Source organism: Amphiura filiformis, chromosome 5 (assembly GCF_039555335.1).
Source record: "Amphiura filiformis chromosome 5, Afil_fr2py, whole genome shotgun sequence".
In the NCBI taxonomy this organism is placed as follows: domain Eukaryota; kingdom Metazoa; phylum Echinodermata; class Ophiuroidea; order Amphilepidida; family Amphiuridae; genus Amphiura; species Amphiura filiformis.
In genome coordinates this window covers 3,493,659-3,518,922 of record NC_092632.1, presented here as the reverse complement: position 1 = coordinate 3,518,922, position 25,264 = coordinate 3,493,659, and the positions used below count along the sequence as shown (strand labels likewise).

The 25,264-nt window shown below is 36.7% G+C and overlaps 1 protein-coding gene across 1 annotated transcript in view; it reads left to right on the top strand.

The window, feature by feature from the left end:
* LOC140151740 (uncharacterized) overlaps positions 1–25,264 on the top strand; it is a 31,729-nt gene that overhangs the window by 4,997 nt on the left and 1,468 nt on the right. The window contains exons 4-9 of the mRNA XM_072174077.1: positions 9,354–9,606; positions 10,252–10,370; positions 11,389–11,418; positions 20,033–20,263; positions 22,887–23,693; positions 24,729–24,891. Of these exons, the coding sequence (XP_072030178.1) occupies positions 9,354–9,606; positions 10,252–10,370; positions 11,389–11,418; positions 20,033–20,263; positions 22,887–23,693; positions 24,729–24,891 (1,603 nt within the window). The remainder of the gene's footprint in view (positions 1–9,353; positions 9,607–10,251; positions 10,371–11,388; positions 11,419–20,032; positions 20,264–22,886; positions 23,694–24,728; positions 24,892–25,264) is intronic.

Below are 25,264 nucleotides of genomic sequence, written 5' to 3'. Positions count from 1 at the left end.
ATGGTTTGTCTTTAAAACTACATAATAATATCAAATATCGTCCCCTTTATGCTGCTTCGTGAAAAAACGAGAGCATTTTCAATGTAAATGTGAATAAATAGCAAAATTCGCAATCCAATACTTTGCATTCTGGGCAGGCAAGCAACAACAACATGTGCCGTAATTCCCTTCGTCATGTGCCATGCATGCGTGGTTGCACTGACATGACAATCAAGCTCCACTAGTCACGTTCCGATACTAAGTTGTGACACTAGTTTTAATAATTATAATAGGCCTACCACTAACCACAACCAGTTTCGTCTTTATATCGTTCATGATAGATTTTTGTGTATAAATGATGGCAATAGCCATGCCATCGATGAAAACAAAACAGACCTGACGACAATGCTGCAAATGCACGTATTGAATGGATTTTTTTGTTTTTAACTCTTTTTCGTACCATTTCAGAAAAAAAGGAAACAAAATATATTTCCCCTTGCAATATGTACATTTCAAATGAATGTAAAAAGCTTTGGGTTAAAAATGGAGAGGAAAAAGAGAACTATTACCGGGTATTGAACCGGGTACCTCATGGGTAAAACGTAACACGCTAACGAATTGAGCTATTTAGCCCGCTTCGTCCATGACGGAATTTTTAGAGCTATATACTACCGCCGTAAAACTGGAGTCTCCCAGGGAGTCTCCTCAGCAGTTAGTATGGTTCGCTCTTTTCACAGAATGTGAATGACACAAAACAAAAGTAGCTGTTGAGCAGACTGATTCATCATCATCAGTCTGCTGCGGAGCAGGCGACTTCAAGCTTTCTCCAACTAATGCGATCTTGGGCAAGTGAAACAATTTTGTTTGACTGCAGCATCCCTTCAGTATCTCCCAGGAGGTGCTGGACATACTGCAAGTACAGTGTGCGCGGCCGTCCTGGTTTCCTCTTCCCATGTGGTGGAATATAAAGCGCATATTCTTTCACAGGCTCGCCATCTTCAAGACGCAGTATATGGCCGAGAAATTTGAGTTGATGAATCTTGACTCTGGCAGCCAGTGGAGTGGTGTTGGTCAGGTTGTAGATGGTTTCATTTGGAACCCGATCCACACACTTGATGTTTAACATGACTCTGTAGCAAGATGTTGCAAATGCATTGATCTTGTTTTCCATGTCCTTGGTATTACCCATGACTCGCACCCGTACAGAAAGACAGTAACACACGTTGTCTTAAACAGCTTGATTTTTGTTTCGATTGGCAGGGACGGGCTTCTCCAAATGCGTTCCAGTTTCCAGAAAGCTGCCCAGGCTAGTGCTTTTCTTCTTTTTAGGTCTCCAACACTAGAGCCCATCTTGGAACCCAAATACTTGAAGTCTGTGACATGGTTGATGGTACTACCATAGACTTCAAGTGCTGGTTGGGCGTTACAGTTTGCAGTCATATATTCTGTCTTAGGTGCGCTGAAGACAAGGCCTAGATCTGCTGCTGCAGTTGCAGTCCTAGTAAGCTGTGACTGGGCCCGGACTATGGAAGATTCCAGCAGGGCAATATCATCAGCAAAATCCAGGTCAGCATCTTGGCAGGATACCTGCTTGACCTACGTGGGTAGGTAACAATTCCAGCGTCAATTCCAGAAGTTGATTTCATCAGAAGGTAGTCTACCAGGATAATGAACAGGAATGGTGCCAACACATCACCTTGAAGCACTCCAGTTGTTACTTGGAAAGGCTCTGAGATACTGCCATCTACCATAACGGTGTCTTTGTAGAGCACCTAGATGGCATTGACCACAACCTTTGGTATTCCATAATGCCGCAGCACTGAAAACATGACGGACCTGTTGATGGAGTTGAAGGCTTTTTTGAAGTCCACAAAAGTGACTGTTAAGGGAAGTGGTACTCCTTGAAGCCTTCCATGATCCTCCTCAAAATGTGTATTTGCTGAGCACAGCTGCGACCCGATCTAAAGCCAGCCTGGTTACTTCTCAGTAAAGGATCAATGTGGGGTCGGATCCTGTTCAGAAGGATCTTGTTGTACACTTTTGCGGCAATGGACATAAGTGAAATACCACGGTAGTTTGTCATGAGAAAAAGGTCACCTTTCTTGGTAGAGGAATGATTACATTCGTAACCCATTGACGTGGCGCTGTCAGCGTTGAGAATACTTCCATACAGAATTCGAGAATCATATCAATCATGCTATCCCCTCCTCCCTGAAGTGCTTCTGCAGTTATAGCACAGTCCAATCCTGCTGCCTTGTTGGTCTTTATGGCTGCTATTGCTTTGACTACTTCTTCACGAGTTGGGGGCTCAGTGATAATAGGAAGATCTTCAACAGCTGGTGCAGGAAGTTCTGAAGCTGCTGTGCCACTGTCGTTGTTAAGGAGTGAGCTAAAATATTCCTTCCATTCCTCAAGCAGTTCATGGTCACTGGTTGGAGCTGATCCATCTCTCTTTTTGACTTTCACCCCTTTCCTTGAGTTCTTCCCGTAAAGCGAGTGTATAATTTTCCAGGTGGTGGTATAATTCCCCATCTCGTCGGCCAGCTTCAGGTCTTCCATCTGCTTATTGAGGGTAGCAAGCTCATCAGATTTATAAGAGTTGTTAAGGCTGGTGTTCAGGTTCCTCCATCTTTCTCTAGATTGACAAGACTTTGAAATGGAGTACCGCTTTTTGGCCTCATCCCTTTCAAGTTTAAGTCTGATGGTTGCATCTGATACCCAACTTGGTAGTCCGCATGGCTCTTGCTTTCCAATAACTTTCTCAGCGACTTCACGGACCGCTGTTTCGAAGGTCTCATACCTATCAGAGATGGGTGTGGTGTCATCCATGCTCAAGTCCTGGAATCTGTTTGATAGCTCCAGCTGAAATTCCTCCTTTGTATCAGGATCATGCAACTTCTTCCAGTTGAATTTTGGTCTCTTGCAAGGTTTTCCTTTGCTAGTTCGCAGACTGGCAGCTAGACGGATGCTCACAATATGATGATCGGAGTCCACTTCTACTGAGTTGTATGCTCGACAGTTGCGGAGAGAATTTACCCACTTGCTGTTTATTAGTATGTGATCTAACTGTGCATGGGTTGATCCAGCTGGATGGGTCCAAGTCCAGAGACGGTTCCTGGGTTGCGGGAATCTCATCTGGGCCGGTCTGAATTTGTACTCCTGGCAGGTGTTGACCAGACGCTCACCATTGTCATTTGTTGAATCATGGTAGCAATGTAGACCAATGACCCAAGGATGGGAAAGATGACTGTCTGTTCCTATTCTGGCATTAAAATCGCCGTGGATGAGATGGATGTTGTGCCTTTTCATACCATCCAGGTGGTCCGATAGAGATGAATAGAATTCCTCCTTGTCAGAAGATGTTGCGCACTCAGTGGGTGCATATACAACAGTGATGCTGAGCTGAGGGTTGCCATGGAATGTTACAAATAGTATCCTCTCAGAAACAGCTTCAACACTCTTAAGACATCTGTGAATGTGCTTGGACATGACCAGACCAACTCCTCCGTGCCTTTGCTTGGTAGCAGAACTGAATAATAAAACCCAGTTCCTATCATCTGACCAAAGTTCATCGGTTGGGCTTGGTGTAATATATGAGACGATGTTCTTGAATGCCGGCAATGTCAATACCTGCATCAGCACAGCCCATGAATAGCTGATGCATTTTCCCTTGTTGATTTACAGTACGGACATTATAAGTAGATATTACAAGAGGTTTGAAGGTAGACAGGCGACAATAATCAGGGCCAACAGTTTGTGATGGTGTGCGAGTTCCCGCTGGTCCGTCATGAAGTCAACAGTAGACTGCCACTCATCTACCCTCGGTATTTTCGAAGATTTGCTTGTAGTTTTCGTAATCATGAATTTTGCTGGGAATTATTTTGGTCCAGTCCCAGCAGCTTTACGGGTGATCAGCCCTGTTTCAGCTTATTTCTGGACACACAGCAGCCGAGATCTACCAATATGTAGTAGTTCGCCTCTGATCTGGAACATGTTGGCCAGTGTTGGAAGGTTGACCAATGATGACATGTTCAACACCAGCCTAATGACCGTTGAGAAGTAAATCTTCCTCTTCCGCTCTTTGGCCCATGATGAAGATTTAGAGCCATTGGGATAGGCTACTCCAATACGAAGAGAATCACTACCGTCCTTGACCCCTTAGAATACTCAAGAAAATGAAGATGGAGTTTTGATATTCATGGCAAGGGACCTTGGAACTAAACTAGCCCTACCAGACTGATTATTCATTCATAATTCCCTACCCAGAAATCCAAGTACTTTTTAGTATTTAGAAATTGGTAGCCTGTAAAGGCCGATGTTTTTCATGATTTCTCTGGAAATACATCTACTTGGGGCGTCAAATTTCAGGATAGTAATGAGAAAAATAGTATCTATTATGTGATACCAAAACCTCGATCGGGGGATGATGCTGTCGATCGGGTTATGGACCGTTAACATTTATACATTATGACATTATCAAAATCAAAATCCCGTCGATACTGCACTGGCACAGCCCAAGGTGTAAATTTGTAAACACGCCACCACATGTTGACTAATTTGACCTTTGACCTCCCTTCTCTCGACAACTTATTTTGGTGCTACAATATATCTCTTTTTCTACATTGCTGGTATTAAATATCAAATGGTCATAATTGGCGGTCACTTCAAATCATCCCCAAGTCAACGAGGTTCAGGAATGTCCTCTCATTGTTAATTGTTGGTTAACTCACCACTTGAACAGGATTAAGCCAAACCAAACAAAGACTAAAGCTATTTACTATTAGTATTAAATTAAGCTTATTATCCTCTTCAACAATAGGATTAAAGATTTGTATTTGACTGGACTGAAATGAGACACTTAATTGTAGGACAATTATTAGGTGCATTATGAATACAAGCTTTGTACACATTTTGGAGTGTAACTCGAAATACAATTTGCCAACTTTACGAGCGGTTTGAGATGGATGGTCACATATATAACATATTTCATGCAAAACAAACCTAAATATCATGCGCAGCATCATGAACATGTCTTCGGGCCCAAATGTCAGTCATGCAGTATATATGTTAAAGAACAGGACCGAAGGCATGCAATGCATGAATGTAAAGCGAATCACATCAATCATGTCAATTGATAAACAATGGTCAATGTATATAATGTACATTTAAAAATGATCAATCATGATAACTTGATCAACCAGCAGACAGTAACCATGGATATACAATGTTGAATGTATGAAAGACAGAGATAAAAAGACTAGTTCGCATCTGAAATTCTGACAACTATCTAGGCAAAATACTAATCATGAGAGCCAACTTGGACGTTGGGTACGCACAGGTATTTGCGTAGAGCGTACTATGCCAAGACCGGCGCTAACAGCGCAAACACATCTTTTGAGAATTGACCAATCACGCGGTCATTGCTATGCTAGGTCATGTAGTTCACATGATGGTGTTATTCTATGAAAAGTACGCTGACGCAGAAGGTACATCCGCTCATGATCGAGAATTAGTTATTTTGTCTATAGACCCAAAACATGGAAAATGCTGTACTGCGTAGGTCAGCAACCAATCATGGCTCGCCTTTGCCCTGACGTCAGACGCGAACTAGTCTGTTTATCTCTGTTTTTCATTTATAGTGACTACATTGATAATAAACTTGCTTGTTGTGTGGTATGATGTGTGGTATGATGGCCGTGGATTCGTGGAAGGACCTTTGCAGTACAAATTACTCAGTCATTGTCAGTTTCCCACGTGCATGATGCGTTTGAATGGGAATTGTATTGCACACTTTCCTAATGTCTGGGGAGCACATTAATTTATTCAAAATTTTGATAAGTTGACATCAAATGTTATATTGTTTAGAGTAGAGTCCGAAGTTTACATGTGATGTCAACTTATCAAAATCATCACTCACATGTAACCGTGACATGTGCGTGTGAGCAAACAATGCATTTGAAGCCTTGGGCAGATGCAAGAGAGACTGGGGGCCTGGATCCCTCTCCCATCCAAAAATGTTTGGTAAAAAAAGTCTTTCAGTTTTTCACAACCTATAAAAAATAAGGTCCATCAGGCACCAGACCACCACTTTTGGCTAATTAATGAATGAATGAATGAATGAATGAATGAATGAATGATTGATTGATTGATTGATTGATTGATTGATTGATTGATTGATTGATTGATTGATTGATTGATTGATTGATTGATTGATTGATTGATTGATTGATTGATTGATTGATTGATTGATTGATTGATTGATTGACAAGTAAGGTAAATCATCCACAATAAAGTGCTCAACCTAGATGGGAGCTGGAGCTGGAGCCGTGTATGATCATATCACAGACGATGAAACGCAGATCATATTCCAGACCAAGAAATCGTTACTGTACAATAACCAAACCCCATGGTGCAAGAAGAGTAACTCAAAGTTTGATGTCACCATGGGCAGCTTCGATGGAGCTGAAACTTGCGAGCTCGTTGGTTTGTATTTGCTGTCACAATTGCAACATATATCGACATCAATGTCGGATTATATCGCGATGATGGCCTCGCCATTTGCAAGAAAACACCACGGCAAGTAGAAAACATCAAAAAAGAGATCTGCAAAGTATTCTCCAAAAACAACCTAAATATAACAATTGAAGCCAACAAGAAAACGGTTGATTACTTAAATATTACTCTTGACTTGCGCGATGGATCATATAGACCCTACATGAAGGCCAACAATAACCCCTTTATGTACATAGTGACAGCAACCACCGCCATGCATAATAAAGAATATTCCGGACAGTATAAACAAACGTCTCACTCAAATTTCTGCAAATGAACAGGCCTTCAAGTCTGCCATTCCGCCATATCAAGCAGCTTTGCAGAATAGCGGATATAGTGAGACTCTCACATTCAATGATCACCGGAAACCAAATAAAGACAACAATAAACGACAACGCTCAAGAAATACAACATGGTTTAACCCGCCATATAGCGAAAGCGTATCAACAAACCTTGGAAGAAAATTCTTCAACTTGCTGGACAGATGTTTTCCCCCTGGACATAAATTGCACAAACTCTTAAACAGGAATACTGTCAAACTTAGTTATTGTTGCATGACCAATGTGAAACAAATTATAACTTCACACAACAGATCAATTTTGCTAAGCAGAACCCAAGGAACCAGATGGAAAAACTTGCAACTGTAAAGTGAAACATAACTGTCCCTCCAAGGCAATTGTTTAACTTCCAGTATAATTTACCAGGCGACGGTAACTCGACTTGACAATTCACATCATGAAACATATATTGGACTAACCGCTAACTCTTTCAAAACACGCTTTAATTGCCATAAGAGTGACTTTAATAACAGTGACAAAAGGCATTCAACAACATTAAGCGAGTACATTTGGAAATTAAAGGATAAGAAAATACCTTATTCAACTGAATGGAAATAAATCAGTCGGGCTAAGGCCTATTCAACTACCAACAAACTATGCAGACTTTGTTTAGAGGAAAAATACTTCATCATATTTAAGCCTCATCCCTCTTCACTGAACAAAAGGAATGAGCTAATAAACACTTGTAGACACAGGAAGAAGCATCTCTTGATCAACTACAACTGATCAATATATCAAGTATTGACTGCCTTCATGAACTTGAATTGCTTATAATGTTATGTAACCATTTTTGACTGTAAATGTATGCCAATTAAACTGTCTAATGATCTAGCACTAGCTCCGCGCGCTTTACGCTCGAAGATCGCGCTTCGCGCTCACCGTCGCCACTTCACGGCGTGAGCATTCCGTGCATCATAATCAGTTTCCAGTGATAAGCATAATTCTGACGAGTGTAGGTCGCGTTCGGCTGGCTTGCATGAAACAATATTGTAAATAATGCTTTAATAAATCACCAAGTCTATTTTAAATGTATTTATTTATTTATTTATTTAACATGGGGTGACGAATCATTGCACTGGTACTGTTCTGCCTTGGTGTATTAGTTGAAATGTTTTTAGCAGGCCTTTCAAAATCCTGGATCTGCCACAACCCCATTCATACAGTGCATGCATATGCCTGTTTATTGTAGGCCTACATGTACATATTGTAATGTCACAAAATTAAGGCTTCATCTGATTGGGTTATTGAGGCTGGGCATGAATTGTTAATCACAAGACTGAACATCAACAACAATCATACATGATACTTGGTGTTTACTGGCGACAGGTCGTCACTCGGAAGACCCGGTAGTCAGAAGACCCGCTATTCAGAAAACCCATTATTCAGAAGGCCACTGGTCAGAATTTTCTGAGCAGGGGGCCTTCTGAATAACAGACTTTAAAAAAAAAAAAAAAGGAAAACAAGGAAGGTTTTATTTCAAACTCTAATGGTGACCCGCAGGTCAAATTGCTAGAATTGCACATTAATCACACCTAAACAGACACAATGCAATTTGCAGGCAGCAGCTTAATCAGTGCCAATATTGCAACATTGAAACAAACAACTATACAAACATCCAATCCAATCCAACCCCACCCCCAGTAGACAATGAGGATAAAGTGCCTTGCCCAAGGACACAACACGTTGGCACGAGCGGGGCTCGAACTCGCAACCTATGGATTATGAGTCGGGCGCCTTATCCACTCGGCCACACGTGCTCCACTTTCTGAATGGTGGGCTTTTTGTTGTATTTTATGTAAAAGTCCCGCTACTCAGATTTTTTTCTAACCAATGGGTTCTGGTTAGCGGGCTGTTTTAATCATTTGAAAGAACTGAGCTAACCCCTGAAAACTGGTTTTTCTGAGTGGCGGGTTGTCTGAATAGAGGGTGTGATTCTGCAAAGGGTCCGTTAATGAGAAGACCCGCTACTGAGTAGCGGGCCTTCTGATTAACATGTTTTCTGATTAGCGGGTCTTCGGGTTAGCGGGTCATTTTAAATGAAAACAAGCCCGGTATTCAGAATTCTGAAAATGGACCTTATGGGTGACAGGTTTTCTGAATTGTGGACCTTCTGAGTGACGGTTGCCCCCTGTGTGTGTTGTTCAAAATTGATATTTGCTTTTAGTTGATTTTCACTATTTTCTGTCATTTATTTAGGCCATGTACAATGAAATGAGGAAAATTATCAATATTTTTAAATTTTAGAATCTATGATCTTATTATTTTCTTCAATGTTGATTGCAACCTAAACTGGCAGTAAACGGTGACAAACCTCAAACCCAGTTTTGAATGACTCACTTATAATCACATATTCTTGATCAAGTGATAATGAATGGCAATGCTACATCTAACTTTATGACCATTCAAACAGTGTTGTTAATAATATTAGATTCCAAACTATACCATGTATCACTAACATATCCAACCAAATATTTGTTTTTCCAGAGACAGCCAAAATGGGAAGAGGAGGAGGTGCTGATATTGGTGGCGTGTGTGAAGGACAAGACGGGGGAGTTATTTGGGAGTGCAGGGAGTGCGGGGGTGGAAGTGAAGAAGAGGAAAGCTTGGAAGGAGATATCAGAGGTGTTGGGGTCAGCAGGGTACAGCAGGACGTGGGAGGTGGTGAGAAAGAAGTGGGCAGATATGGCGTTTAGAGCGAAGCAATACAGAAGAAACAGAATAGGAGCAAATGTAACAGGTATGTAAAAAAACAGTGTATAGTATTAGTATAAGGCCAAAGCCAAAAATACTGCAGTGTGACAGATTGGAAATTTGATAAACATTTTAATCCATTTCAATTTAGCTTATTGTATTTACGATATTTCTACTTGTTAAAAAGAAACAACAGTCTTAGGCACTACCGTAGACTTCGATCAAAATAAAATATAGGGGTAGTGTGTTGCCATGGTAATTACGAAGAAACATATGACTGTGATGGAACCGTTTGATAGATTCTGTTTTTAGTATCAAAGGGCCAGTAGAAATATTGGCCAAAAGGAACTATAGGAAATACATACATGTGTATGTGGATGTGTATGTGGAATAGGGATCATGAAATTGTTTGGTCATCAGAGATGTATTTACTCTATTCACTTATATATTTGGGTTCTCTGCTTCCAAAAGACAAATGACAGCCATCAATGTTTTGGAACATTTACAACATTAGATCACGATGAGCTTCAGAATATCCACTTGTTTACATTGTAAAACCACAAACAAAAGAGTTTCCATTACTCCTATCATTTTGAATATGTTCAATCATATATTTAATGGTCAATTATGAATCTCTTGTCTCCATATAAGCTAGTCATTTATTCAATAAATGTTTTTTAAAAAATTTTAGGAGGGGGGAAGCAGCCGGTGGAGAATAAGGGACTGGAGGCAGTATTAAACGCCTTGCCTGATGAGGTGACAGAGGGTGTTGTACCCGTAGGCACATGTGAAACCATACCACAAATAGAGGTAAATTATTTATATGAAGTCTAAAGCAATTATTAGACCTTCATATGAGGTTAACAATTTACAAATTAATTTGCATTTTCCATACAGCAAAGACAGTTAAGACACACCTCATAATATATTTAATATTATTCTTGGGAGTACCCTTTTCAGCCAATATGTGTATTGTGAAGGCTTTAGACCAGTCGAGTCAACAGTGATCCAAGTTGGTCATTAAAAGTAATAGGGGTTGGGCACAGGAGCTCAACAGTATTTTGATAATAAACATCGCAGCCAGGATCAGATCCCACCCTGAGTTTTGTAGGTAATCTGTGACAATTTGCAGTAACTTCTCGTTCAGGGGAATTTCAAGCTTACTCAATTTGGGGTGCACTACTCAGTCTGACACGCCGCTAGTCCGACTCCACAAAGTCCCCTATACTTAGGGGTGCGTCAGTCTGAAAATGAAAAACACTGCCCTAGTCCGAAAAAAAGCATGCGCTAGTCCGAAAATGAAAACCACTGCAACAGTCCGACACGCAGCTAGTCTGAATCTGAAAACCACTGTGCTAGTCCGAATTTGAAAAACTCTGCGCTGGTCCGAATCAATATTTGGACTAGCACAGTGTTTCACAGAATCGAACTAGCGCAGCGGTCCACAGATTCAGACTAGCGCAGTGGTTCACAAATTCGGACTGGCACTCCTGGGCTAGTGCCGTACTATTTAAACATAATATGATTAATTTTCACTCGGTGCTTGTGTTTACATGCAGATAATGTGAAGTGGTATTACTTCAATCTATCTGCCTCTCTGAGAATTATTGGTAGCTAGCGGTGTGTCAGACCAATACCCTGTACCCACTCAATTCTCCATGAGTATAGAAATAGACATTGCAGAGGCTCAAACTCACACCCTCTATAACACACTCACCACATAGTCTAGTAACGCCTTACCGATTGAGCCAACTGAAAGTAAAAAAATATCATATTATTTATTTATCTATGCATCTTTACCAATCCTCTTTATTTATTTTACCATCAGACTCCGGCTGAAGATCAAGACATTGACAATGTAAGTTTAACATGCACTTTCCTCAGTTCCTGTTTGTCTTTTTAATAGCTATTAGTTTCATGGCCTTGGTTTATGTGGGGTTTTCAGATGACAGGCAAATAAAAGAATATAGTTCCATATGGAAGATATATCAAATCCTCAGTCCAGAGCTGTTTGTCTTTGTAAATACATTCCAAGTTACTCAAGTGCCATATATATCAGTATGTTTTTATGGTGATATGTTTATTTATTCCAATAAATTTGAAATGTTTTAACATTGTAAATTGAAAGTATGTATGAATAGGGAATAATTTTAATGATATTATATGATAATCATAATAATATTGACAATTGACTGAAATATTACTTTTCATTTTGAATGTCAGTTAGTGCAATAAATAATAGTAAATAACATGTTGCTGTAGTTAATTGAGCTTTAATTTTGTGTTGCATTTCAATGGAATGGTTATTACAGATGATCTTACTTTTAAATATTGATAAGCCAATACACACCGCTTTGTTTATCATTCATTAATTGGAATTTTATCCCATAGGCTACCATGGCAGGGAAGCACTTATAAGTTATAAGAAACAAACCTTATTGTGCACTTAGTTCCTTTTGTCAAAGTTCTGTAGTCAATGAATATGCTAAAAACCGTGACAAAAAGAACCAACTGACATTTTTGCCGCAAAAAATGGAATTGTTCAAAAATTTATATATGGGTCTTAAAGGTAAAGCTTTTGCCTATTTAAAGCACTAAACAACACATGAGCACCCCTTAACATATTTTAAGGCTTATCTTAAAACACAATTTCCTTTATAACTCAAAATGCCAAAATGTCACTTGGTTCCTTTTGTCGTGGTAGGGCAGTATAGGTGACAGGCTTAAACTTACGGGCATTTGATGAGAGAAAAATGTTTAAAATTAGGTCTTTGGATTAGAGATTTACGGAGCCCCTAAAGTGACATGGAAGAAAAAAACTATCTCAGGGTCTGATAACTCGGGGTCCGAAATAGTACCATAGTACCATTTTTATAAATACCCCTAACCTAGTCCTTGCAATGGTACCTTCCTCCTTGGTACTATTATTGTTCAGGCAATTTTGGCAAAAAAGCATATTGGGTACCCCCTTCGGCTCCCACAACTGCTAATGGCAGAGTTTGCATTTGAAATTTGCCATGAAATGACAAGGATTGTTAATGAGTGCTCCATCCCCTTTGAATTTGAATTTACTGGAAAATTCATAATTTTTCCCAAAAATGCATAATTTTACGTGAAAATATATCATTTTAACTGAAAATTATGAATTTGACTTGAAAATTATGAATTTTACCTGAAAATTGTGAATTTTGCTGAAAATTTTGAAGTTAAATGAAAATTTTGAATTTTAAATGAAAATTATGAATTTTACCTGCAAATTTTGGGGATCCTAGAGTACTTGGGTCACTAGGGTACTTGGGGTCCATCAAAATGATTAATTAAAATTACCTGAAAATTAATAGGCCTAATTTTCCCCAAAAATTCATAACCTGGAAGTTATGAATTTTACCTGAAAGTTATGAATTTTACCTGAAAATCGTGAATTTTACCTGAAAATGATGAATTTTATCTAAAAATATTATTATGAATTTTACCTGAAAATCATTAATTCTACCTGAAAATTATGAATTTTACTTGAAAATCATAAATTTTACCTGAAAATAATGATTTTACTGAAAATTGTGAATTTTAAAGGAAAATTATGAATTTTACCCGAAAAATTTTGGGATCCTAGAGTACTTGGGGAACTAGGGTACTTGAGGGTCCACCAAAATTATTATTATCATTATTATTATACTGCTTAGCCATATACAAAAATTTAATTCCATACTTGCATGTCCTCAACTCTCCTCACTTTCTGGGATTAGTTCATTAAAAAAACATATTTTTTATTTTTCATAATTAAATTACAACTTTAATACTTTGATACTCAGGAAATAACAATGTCAATCTTTACTTAAATGTTTCATATCAATGCCAATTGGCAACAACAAAAACCCACTCCCTTAATTTTCAAAAACGTGGGGACGTGAAACGAATTTATAATTTTATGTGGCCTAATCATCATCAACATGATATTAATAATCAATAATAATATAAATAATCAGAAATAGCGGGGCAATGTTTCCAGAATCGCGTATTATGCCCACTTGTGTAAAACCACAAGTTACTGGTATTTTAATTAGACTTCGCTTCAATCTCGTTCATTGGACGAGGCGGCCACGATCAGAATGACAGGGAACGGATTTTTGTTTGTTTTTGGACTCTATGCCAGTCAGTATGAGAAATACTTAACATAAAAAATATGCGAATATTTTAGGCCTGCATGATATCATAATTTGGTGATCGTTTTCCTGCAACATGTTTAATATAAATATTCGGGTTAATACCTATGAGTCATATTAGGCATAGGCCTACTATAATTATAGGCCTACCAAATGACGTAAGTCCTGCACGCATCAAAGAATTGTCGAAACTATTATTTGAAACTATTTATTAATTAGTAGGACTACCCAGCAAACACAAAACGTTTTTAAAACATTTTAAACAGGTTAAAACATTTTAAACAGGTTACCATTTTAGACAGGTTGTCTGTGCAAGGAATCCAGCATTCTACATGGGTATCCTCTGTTCTTCAAAGCCACATTAGTAACTTACTGGACACTCACACCAGCAATGTATCAAATGTCTCTGCAACTTGTGACTCTGATGATGAAATTTCATTCGCAGCAGGTGTACCTGTTACTTCCACACCTGTTAGATATCAGCAGATATGTAAGTCAGTTGGCACCCAAACTGATCAGCAGCTTGTTACCATGACAACATCAACTCAGACTACTCATCAGTGTGAACTCAATACAACAGGAACTCAGACTAGTCATGCCTCATCTCCAATTTGTGAAACCATTTCAACTCCTGCAACATCAACCCCTACCACTCAACATATTATGATAGATATTCCTGAACCAACTCATGTACAACTTAATGTGACAACTTTTGATATTCCAACCATACCTACCAGCAACCCATTTAGTGTTCTTGAAGTTGAAGATGTGTCCTTAGCAGATTGTGTTGAATCTGATCTTCCCCCTCTGCCCCTTCCATGGATTAGAAAAGATCAGAAGAAACCCAAGAAACCTACAGCGACCAAAACAGTGAAAGCTAAACCACCATCATCACCACCTCCATCATCTGCAACACCTTCACCCCCTCCGACAGCCTCGGCTCCTGCTCCCCCTCAGTCACCCCAGAAGAGAACAATTCTGATTGTTGGGGATTCGATTCCCAAGGATCTTTCTGGTCGCAGGATGTCTCGAAGATTCAAAGTCATCAACAGGTGCATTCCAGGGACTACCTCACTATCTGGTCTAAATTACTTCCAACATTCATCGAGGAATACAAGCCTTCTTCTATCATTATTCACTGTGGGACTAATAACGTAAACTCTCGTACACCTTCTGAGTGTATACATCTACTGTGTGACATTGTGTGCAATATTCCTGTGGGAATTCATGTTGCAATCTCATCTCTTACTCGTCAAGAACTTCGCTCTCGAAATGTATGGATTACCGACTTCAACAAGAGACTGGCAATTCTATGCCATAGCAATGGATGGACATATATTGATAATAATAACATTTCACTCAAAGACTTAGCCGATGACAAGCTCCATCTTAGGAAACAAGGATTGACTATTCTTGCACAGAACTATATACAGTTTATTAGGGATTTTCATGTCAACAGAAATCAGACTGTGAAGTAAATAATATTAATTCCATGTACAAAACAAAGGATACTGCAAAAGGTAAAGTTTCTGATAATATATTCAATGTTGAGCATACATTGAATCCTGATTGTATAATATATATGCAAAGTGAATGTAATATTGATAATGTTTCAACAAGTTTTGATGATAATAATAGAGACTTGAACTCAAGTGGGTTTGGAAAAATTAAACCCAATCAATACATGTATGGGTCTGCATGTACAGGTAATAAGTCATCTTGTGGAACATGTCATAGTAAAATTGTTAAGAAAAAGAAGATTAATTTTGTAACATGTAGTAATTGCACACTTGACTTTCACATTCATTGTATTGATAGTTCCCAGGTAGATTCATGTAATAACTGGGTCTGTGCTTGCTGCTTCTTTAAAAATTGCAATAATCAAATTCCTTTTGGTGAATATTTTATGAGGAATTCACAGAATTTGAATGTGTGTGGTAAATGTGTTTGTAAAATTAAGACCTGTGATTATAAAGTATGTAAAAACTGTGATCTTCACTTTCATGTGAAATGTATTGAAAACAATTCTGATTACACATGTAACTGGCTTTGTGACAATTGTTTTTTCAGAATAGCCAATGATGAGCTTCCCTTCAAGGATAGATTTATTGATTTTAATTGTTCTTTATCAAAAGGTTTTAAAATAGGACATGTTAATATTCAAAGTCTTCGCTACAAAGTAGATCATATAAGAATTTTACTTAATGACAACAATTTTGATGTGTTATGTCTCACTGAAACTTGGTTGGATAAAAATATTAGTGATAATGAGATACAAATTGATGGTTATAACATAAGTAGGCTTGATAGAACCCATATGCAACATGGTGGTATGTTATGTTATGTTAAAGATGGTATTATTTTTTTAAAGAAAATTCCAATTTGCATAATTGTTCATATGATGTTGAAGCTTTATGGATAGAGCTAAATTTGCCTCATACCAAGCCTATCCTTCTGGGTACTGTTTATAGGCCACCTGATTCTAAAGCTGAATACTTGGACAAGTTGGATTCAATCTTTCAAAATAATACCTCCCTTTATGACGATGTTGTTGTAGTAGGAGATTTTAATTTAGACATAAGTAAGAAAATTAACTCACGTAAAATTAATAATCTTTCTTCACATTGTAATATGCTTCAGCTTATCAATGATTATACTAGAATAACTGAGACAACTAAATCTAAACTAGACTTAATTTTTGTATCAAAACCTGATAAGGTATATTCATCTGGTGTTCACAGCCTAGGACTTTCTGATCACTCTCTTACATACTTAATTCGTAAAAATAAAAAAGTAAAGGTACCTCCTAAGATCATAAAATCTAGATGTTTTAAAAACTTCAATGAGCACAAATTTATTGACACAGTTAAGAAAACTAATTGGGATAAGATACTTATGTGTAATGATGTGGACAATGCCTATAAAAGTTTTCAAGACATGTTTGACCAAATTTGCAATTTGCATTGTCCTGTGAAAGAAAAAAGGATAAAGGGATCACTTCCTGAGTGGATTACAAGTGAATATATAAAGCTTTCTAAAGATAGGGACCATTACTATTCAAAAGCACATAAATCCAATAATCCTCATGATTGGGCAATGGCTAGAAAATTAAGAAATGATGTAAATAAACTTAATAAAACATTAAAGAAGAACTATTGCAATGATGCTATCAATAATAATATTAATGATTCAAAGAAATTATGGGGTACTATAAGGAAATTGATTCCTAAAAATAAGTCTTCTGCTACTAATGTTCAGACTAAGGATGGTTTTACTTGTAATGATGCTGAAACAGCCAATCAGTTTAATAGTTATTTTACTTCTATTGGTAATACGTTAGCTGATAAGTTTAATAATGATGATTGTAATAATGTTTTGTCTAATACTGGGGATTACATGTATGAAGATTTTCAATTTGATATCATAACTCCAGATTTCATCTTTGATCAAATTTGTAACTTTGCAAACAATAAGTCTTCAGGTATTGATAACTTCAGTATTAAACTCTTGAAGATAGCTGCACCAGTAATTTGTCACCCCCTTGCATATATTTGTAACCTTTCCATGTTCACATCTACCTTCCCAAGTGAATGGAAGAAAGCAAAGGTTACTCCTATATTCAAGAGTGGTGATAAAAATGATGTCAAGCAACTTTAGGCCCATTTCAGTTCTTCCCTGTATTTCAAAGATTTTGGAGCGTGCTGTACATGATCAATTGTATAATTATCTCACATGTAATAATATTTTGAATCCATGTCAATCAGGTTTTAGGAAGAATCACAGTACTAATACTGCTCTTTTAGATGTAACAGATCATATTCTCAATAATATAAACAATGGTAAAGTTACAGGTTCAATTTTCTTAGATTTAAAGAAGGCATTTGACACGGTGAACCATGACCTTCTTATTTCTAAACTTAAATCATATGGTATTAAAGGAAATGCAATTAATTGGTTTCACTCAGTATCTTAGTGGTAGATCTCAGGCAGTAAATATAAACTCTACCCTTTCAGATTTTAAGGAAATTGGTATCGGTGTTCCTCAAGGTTCAATCTTGGGACCGTTATTATTCATTGTATTTGTTAACTCTCTGCCTGAGTCTGTAAATTCTAACTGTAAGTGTGTAATGTATGCTGATGATACAACTCTTTTACTTAGTTCATCTGATCCCAATATTCTGCAAAATGATCTTAATGCTAACCTGAATAATATTGCTGATTGGTTCCAGGCCAACAATTTAACTCTTAACATAAAGAAAACTAAACTGATGTTATTTGGAACAAGACAAGCTCTTCATAAGTTTAACAATGTTTCTCTTGTCTATGGAAATGAACAAATTGAAAGAGTGGAAAAGTTTAAATATTTAGGAGTTACCTTTGATTCACATCTATCATGGAATGAACATGTAAATTATTTATCTTCTAACATATCCAAGCGTATAGGAGTTATTAAGTAGAGTAAAGCAATACCTTCCATGGAAAACTGTCAAAATGCTTTCATAAGCCCTTGTCTTTCCTCATTTTGACTACTGCAGTTCTGTTTGGTCCAATTTCAGTGCCTGTCACAAAAATGAGCTCCAAATTTTGCATAATAGGCTAGCCCGAGTTTTGCTCTCTGCAGACATTAGAACTTCAGTGGACAATATGATGAGGGACCTAGACTGGGTTAAACTTGGCTGTAGATGGGAGCATCAATTACTTATTTTAACTTTTAAATGTCTCACACAAATTGCTCCTAATTATCTTTCATCTCATTTTACTTTCACTCATTCTACACATTCCAAATGTACAAGGGTCAGTCTCAAAACAGTTTGGTTGTTCCAATATGGAAAACCTCTTCTGGAAAGAAAACTTTCCTTTACAGATCTTCAGTTGCTTGGAACAATCTTCCTCCAAATCTTCGTATCAATTTTAATTCAATGAGTTTGGGTGGATTCAAAAATGCAATTGGTCTGCTGTAAGTTTTGTATTTATATTTTGAGCACAACATTGCTGCATTTTGCTTTGTATCATGCATGTTTGGTTCTTTCATTTTGTATAATATATATATTTCTTATTTTGTTATTATCATGTTCATGTATTATGTATTTATATAATTTTAATCAGGTCTTCCAGGGAGACCAGTACATTTGTATTGATGGAATTTCCTGAATAAATAACGAATAAATAAATAAAATACCTTTTGGGTTTTGATTTTGGTAAAAACATTTTAATAACATTAAATGTCGGGTTATTATAAAGGTCATGAAAACGTTACACTCTAAATTTCAAGGATTTAAAATAAATCCCGAGGGACTGTGATTAGGGACCAATCATGTGCTAGATTTAAAATTAAATCTTTAAGATTTAAAATTAAATCTTTAAGATTAGGCCTAATTTTAAATCTAAAATTGATTGGTCCCTAACTACAGTCTTAAGGTTAAATACCACTAATTATGTATTACACGTGTTTCAATGGGAAAATGCCTAATTTCGGGTGGAATTTTCTCATATTCAGAACTCTCACAGTTCAATGCCACCAATATCAGGTGAAACTATATGATTTAGATGGCAAATGATCAAAAATTCAACATAGGTTGACCTGAGACTTTTCTTGTTTTAACGCACTGAACCGTAAACACCTTAAAATGACAGTGCGCCCTCGAAGCTGAAAGTTACAATATGATAGGGCGACTATTTACTAAAAACCGAAGCCGTGCGTATGAATTTTGATACTATTACATCAAAAATGTCATATAATGAGAGAAATGTACCATTTTGAAGCATCAAACTCTAAAAAGTACTTTTTGGCTATATAACTTGATCAATTTCAGCGATTTTAATGCAGTCTTTTGAATGCCATGAAAACAAATAGTTCCTCATCATATTTCAATGTATCGCCCAGGCCTATTAGTGGTATTTAACCTTAAGGATTTATTTTTAAATCCTTGTAATTTAGAGTGTATAAAACGTTTTGTACGAAACCTCACTATGAAGCAAAGGTTGTTGGAATTCCCTATTTTTCTCAATTGAATTCCTCAAATTGCCAATTTGGTTTCTTGTCCCTCTTCCCCTTCTAATTCTCAATGATATGGAGGAGGACTTTACTAGCATGTGAAATAAGGCGATATTATATGTGTTGTCTAAATTGTATTATAGACCTTAGTTTATTTATTTGTTGTTGTTGTTATTTTGGTGACCTTTTGCTCTGTAATGTTATATATAAATGTAATAAACTTGTTGTGTAAAATATATTTCTTTAAATATATACATAGCCCTTATTAGTTTTCTTATTTAATATATTCTTTGTTTCATCTTTCTTTCATTTAGAAGAAAATAGGTAAAAAGAAGAAAACATCCTTACTTGAAGACCCTGATTACGTGCCTTCTTACATGTACAAGACAGGAAAAGGGCGAATTACAAAAGTGAAGAAAAAGAACAAAACAAGTGGTCAACCTGCAAGCATAAAAAGGCATATTGATTGTGAAGACGTACATGGAGTCAAGCGTGCTAGATTGGGTACTAGTGATGAACCAGAGAAACAAAACAAGATGATAATGGTATGTCGTATCAAGTGATACCAAGTGGTTTTTATTTATTTTACTTTTATTTATTTTATTTTTATAATTATTTAATTGCGATATAAATAATTGCTTTAAGACTTATAAAATAGCTTAAAGTGTGTACATTTACCTATATTTTCATAATTCACCAAAAACTCAAATTTCATCATGAATATTATTCACAACTTCCTTGCTCTGATCCGTCGAAGGCATCCTATATTTAATCCAGAATCAAGCATTAATTGGAGCTGATCATAAATCTGTCCAGTTCAAATTGGCAAATTCAGCTGTATCTGTTAACGTGGCTGTGTACTCTAGACATTGTTTCTTTCACAAAATTGAGCTTTTTTGAAATGTATTTACTTCGTTATGAAAGAAAATCCAGATTTATTAACTCTAACTGCTCTATTTCACTCCTTTCCGCAATTTAAAAGGAAAGAAAATCTTTGTTGTACCATCGGTGTACATGCGCGCAACAATGCATCGCATTTTGTAGTCGCGCAATTTGTTAACGCACAAAAACCTAGCGGTCAAATGGCTCTGTTTTAGCTGATAAAATGTGACTTTTTCAAGTTCTTTCCCCGATTTAAACATCAAGATATGAATAGATTTTGCCACAACTTTTCAAGGGGCTGTGGATTTACCCGATGTTCACGTAATGTAAGGAAGAAAAACAAGAAATGGCACATTCTCCTGTGAGCTTCGATCAAAGTGCAAAATGTGACCACTTTAAACTTCAACAGCCTTTATTTCAATGTTCATTTTCTCGGTAAATGACGATTTAGGTACATGATAACTCAATAAATACAGCATCTATAGGTAAGCAATTATGCTCATCATAAAAAGCATGATCTACTTAAGAAACTCTTTTCTCATTTTTTTATATTTTGGTCTATTTCCGATTTTAGGCATCATTTTGTGCAAATAGTCGTTTGTGAATTTTAAAAAGTTCATTTTGATGCCTTAAATGGAAAAAATCTCAAAAAATAAGGCCAAAATAAAAAAAAAAAAAAAAAAAACGTTTTTGGAATGGTGCCTCAAGACTAAGAAAAAAACAAAACAAAAATTTTTTGAAAGAGTGATTTTTTGTTATGATGTACCGAACAAAATTGCTAAAATTCACTTTTTTTTTCTTCATAATTGTTTTTACACCAAATTTGTATTTATATTGAGATTCATTGATGTCTTGCCTTTATAAATGTTTTGCATGAATAATTGCAAAGTTATGGCACTTTTACTACATGCATGTCTGAGAGTACACAGCCTCCTTAATAAGGGTAAAATGTTTGGTTAATTAAATGCACATGAAAAGTAATTGCTGCTCAATCTGTGTCTGTTGCAGGATGAGTTGTGATGTCTTTTATTTGTTAGCCATGGACAAATAAATCTTATCAGCCCATATAAATCTGCAAGAAACCCAATTTAATACAAACCACAACCTCAACTTCTTTGAGCGACTTCATTTGCTTTCCCCATCATTTGCCTTCCCCCATCAAACAAACTCAGGGGAGGGGCTAGTATAATCCATGCTGGTATAGGTTTACTGTTGTCATTGTACCCAATCCCTCATCAAGTTTCACTAATAGCAGCTATAATTTGGCACTTTCTTGTTCATGTTGGCAATTTGAAATGTGCTGGGCAAGTCACAACACTTGTCCAGGGGTGTCCAGTGTCAATTAAAGCATCACTTAATACTCATTATTATCAAATTGTCACCAGGCCCAGTGGCGTACCGTGGCCGCTCCAACCCCGGGGGGCCTGAAAAAAATTCAATTGAAAAAATTCAATTTTGCCACCCACTCCCCTTGACCCAATTTTTTTTCGGTGGTTTGAAAAAGTAAAGAAAAAAAAAAAAAAAAAGAAAGGATTTCAGGCCCTAAAAACTAAACATTCTGATGTATAGTACCATTTGTTTCAAAACTTTTTATACTTTATCAAATTTTTCCGCCCTTCTTAATTTACTAATTCATTTTGATGGGCACCAAGGCCAGGTCTATAATGAAAGACAGAGATAAAAAAGAGTAGTTAGTCGTTCACGTCTGATATTCTTACAACTAGATAGAAAATGCTGTACTGCGCAGGTCGGCAACCAATCATGGCGCGCCTTTGCCCTGATGTCAGACGTGATTTAGTCTTTTTATCTTTGTCTTTCATTATAATTATAACAGAGGTCATGATCTTGGTGACCTCCCTACATTTTGAGGACTGAATGGTCATACACAAAGCATTATAGCCAAAATATTTTGGATATAACTATTAATTATCTGACGAAGTAGAAATGCTGGTGATTATGATCTTCATTGTATTGCAACTGGTCCAATCTTTGCTAATGTGCAGGTTCATCCAGAATTTCAGCATGTGCCCTGCACCTTGAATGCTTCTTTTGGTACTTGAAAGGCAAACTGTTTTGATTATGAGGGCGATTTTGAATAGAATCTTGGAAAATAGCCCTTGTGTGTACTTTTGACTAGTGACAAATATTTTTCTCAGAGGCTGTTCTGTGAAATTTGAGTATTTTGAGCACAAAGTTAGACAGACAATTGATAATCCATGCCTCTATGTGTATACCGTACATACTAAAGATTTTTCTTTTTATAAATTTTGATATGTTTCAATTTAGCAGCAGAAGAGCAAGGTTGTTTGTTGCTGTTGTGCGAGGAAAACAAGATTCCATGAACCACTAGCATGTACCAAGAATGTGAGACTCTTCAAAGAGCAACTGAATATAGCTATCCCAATTAGCATGATTAGAGAGAAGTTACCTCTTTGTAATCGATGTTGTTCAGCCATGAAGGACATGTCAGAAGAAGAAAAGTATCTGTACAAACTGAAGACAAGATTTTGGAATGCAAAGGATAAGTTTGCCAATGTCGAACAGAAAGAAGCAATGAAGAGGTTTGAATTGGATCTTAAAGAGAAAAGTACTAAGTGTTCAGTGAATACAGGTTCTGTTAGTACGGTCGCAAAAGATGAAACTGGAACAAATTTGCTCACAAAACATGACGTGTGTGACAGCCATAATGACACACTGATGAGACCCAGTGATGCTTTGCAGAGTACAGTCAAAGTAACATCTAAAGGACATGATGTTGATGATAAACAAAGTGATGTTGCCAAGGGGAAAGAAACACAACAGGTTGATGCACTTCTTTCAGATGTGGAACATATGTTGTCAAAGTATGGCAAAGTGGAAGACAGTTTATCTGATGATACTGATGAGATAAGAATTGTTGAAGGTGAAAGGCTGAAACTGTTGGGTGTATCAGAAAGAGATGAGATGGGGGTAATACTGCAAGGGGATGAAACAAGGAATGCTAGTGCAACTAACCAGGATGATTCATCCGTTGCCATGGTAAACCTTCCATCAACATCCACCCTGGATAATACAAGTGTAAAAGGTGGTACTACAAAGCCAGTAGTGAACAAGGTACAGTATACAAATATTAACAGTCTATGAGTGTGATGGTGAAATATAATCACGAGAAGAAAGAGCGGATTGTTCCATTATTATTTAAGGTCCACCCCACAACTAAACCGGCGAGTCTTAAGAGTAATGGCATAGCCGGGTGCAGGTGCACTACGGTGCAGCTCTATGATTTGTAAAAACTATCACACAGAGAGGCTGATTGTAAAAATGATAAATGGCAATGAACCAATGAACTGTCGGGAATTTATGTATGAGTGATATAATACAAACTATCAAATGGGTTGCTAAACATTGTCCTTTCCAACATAATTCTGTAACACTCTTTTGAGGGTTAATACCTCACAAAGCCAAAAAAGCACAAGTCATCCTTTGTAATCTTACGTGTCAAGTTTGTTAAGAAATGTGTCAAGTAATTTGTTAAGTAATTATATGATAAATTTTTTGAATGTCAGGCTCACAAAAAACTTCACAAAAATGTGGTAATTCTTTTCAAGGTCATTCCAAAGTCTCGAGTCAGATTAGTAAAGATTGTTGGATTTTCATCTTAAAACTTAGTACAAATTGTACTTCTTAAAATGTGGCACTTCCAATTGGATCAGGGGTCAGATGAGGTTGATTTAAAGCCATAATGTACAATCTTATAATATGAAATTGTTTAATTTTTTTAAACTTGATTTTTTTGCATATTTGTAATATTTACACATGTCCCAACTTGACCCTAAATGGAACGACCAAATTTGTTGTCGGTGTAGTCAACAGAGCAAAGTTTGACATAAAGTCATAATTTTTTTATTATGACTTTATGTCCTCCCATGTTAAATGGTCAAAATAACCAGTGGGATTACTTTCACCTAACCTTGTTATTTCAGCAACCCTTCCCGGCCATTATTACTAATATTATTTCAACATTTTGAATAAAGAATAACAAAATTAAAATTTGACAGAAATTGTACTTTATGGCTTTAATACAGATTTTTGAATTTTAGTACAGCAGTTTATATTACCATTTGTATATTTGATGGCATTTTCTTACAGGTTAATGGTTCAACCAATCGAATTAAGACATGCTACCACTGCAAGAGAGTACAGAAACAGCAATGTGTTCCACGTATATTCAGCCCAAATTGTCGCATTCCTCTCATTTATATGTTGAAAAATTGTTTGAACATAGACGCGTGCCTACTCCTACTGACAAAAAGTAAGTCCACTTAAATGGAGCTAGAATTTCAAGAGAATGGGGACTATTTTATAGTGTGGTCAGATCAGCAATATTCTACCACATCATCCACACTTCTCCATGTGATTGTGAACCGTTACCAGACTACATGTACTTCTGAGAAAATTGGTGATTAAAATTTACTAAGTGATATGATAAGCAAATTCACTTGATTTCTCTTCATATCTTCACAATGGAAACCACACTATGGTATTACTTTAAAGCTATTTTGTGTGCCAAATTGATACAGCTCCACTTCCAACACTTCCAAAATATGACAGCTAAATAATACCTTTTACTGTAATTGGTCACAAATGGAGAAATATTTGGGCTCACATCATGTGTTTTTTTTTTT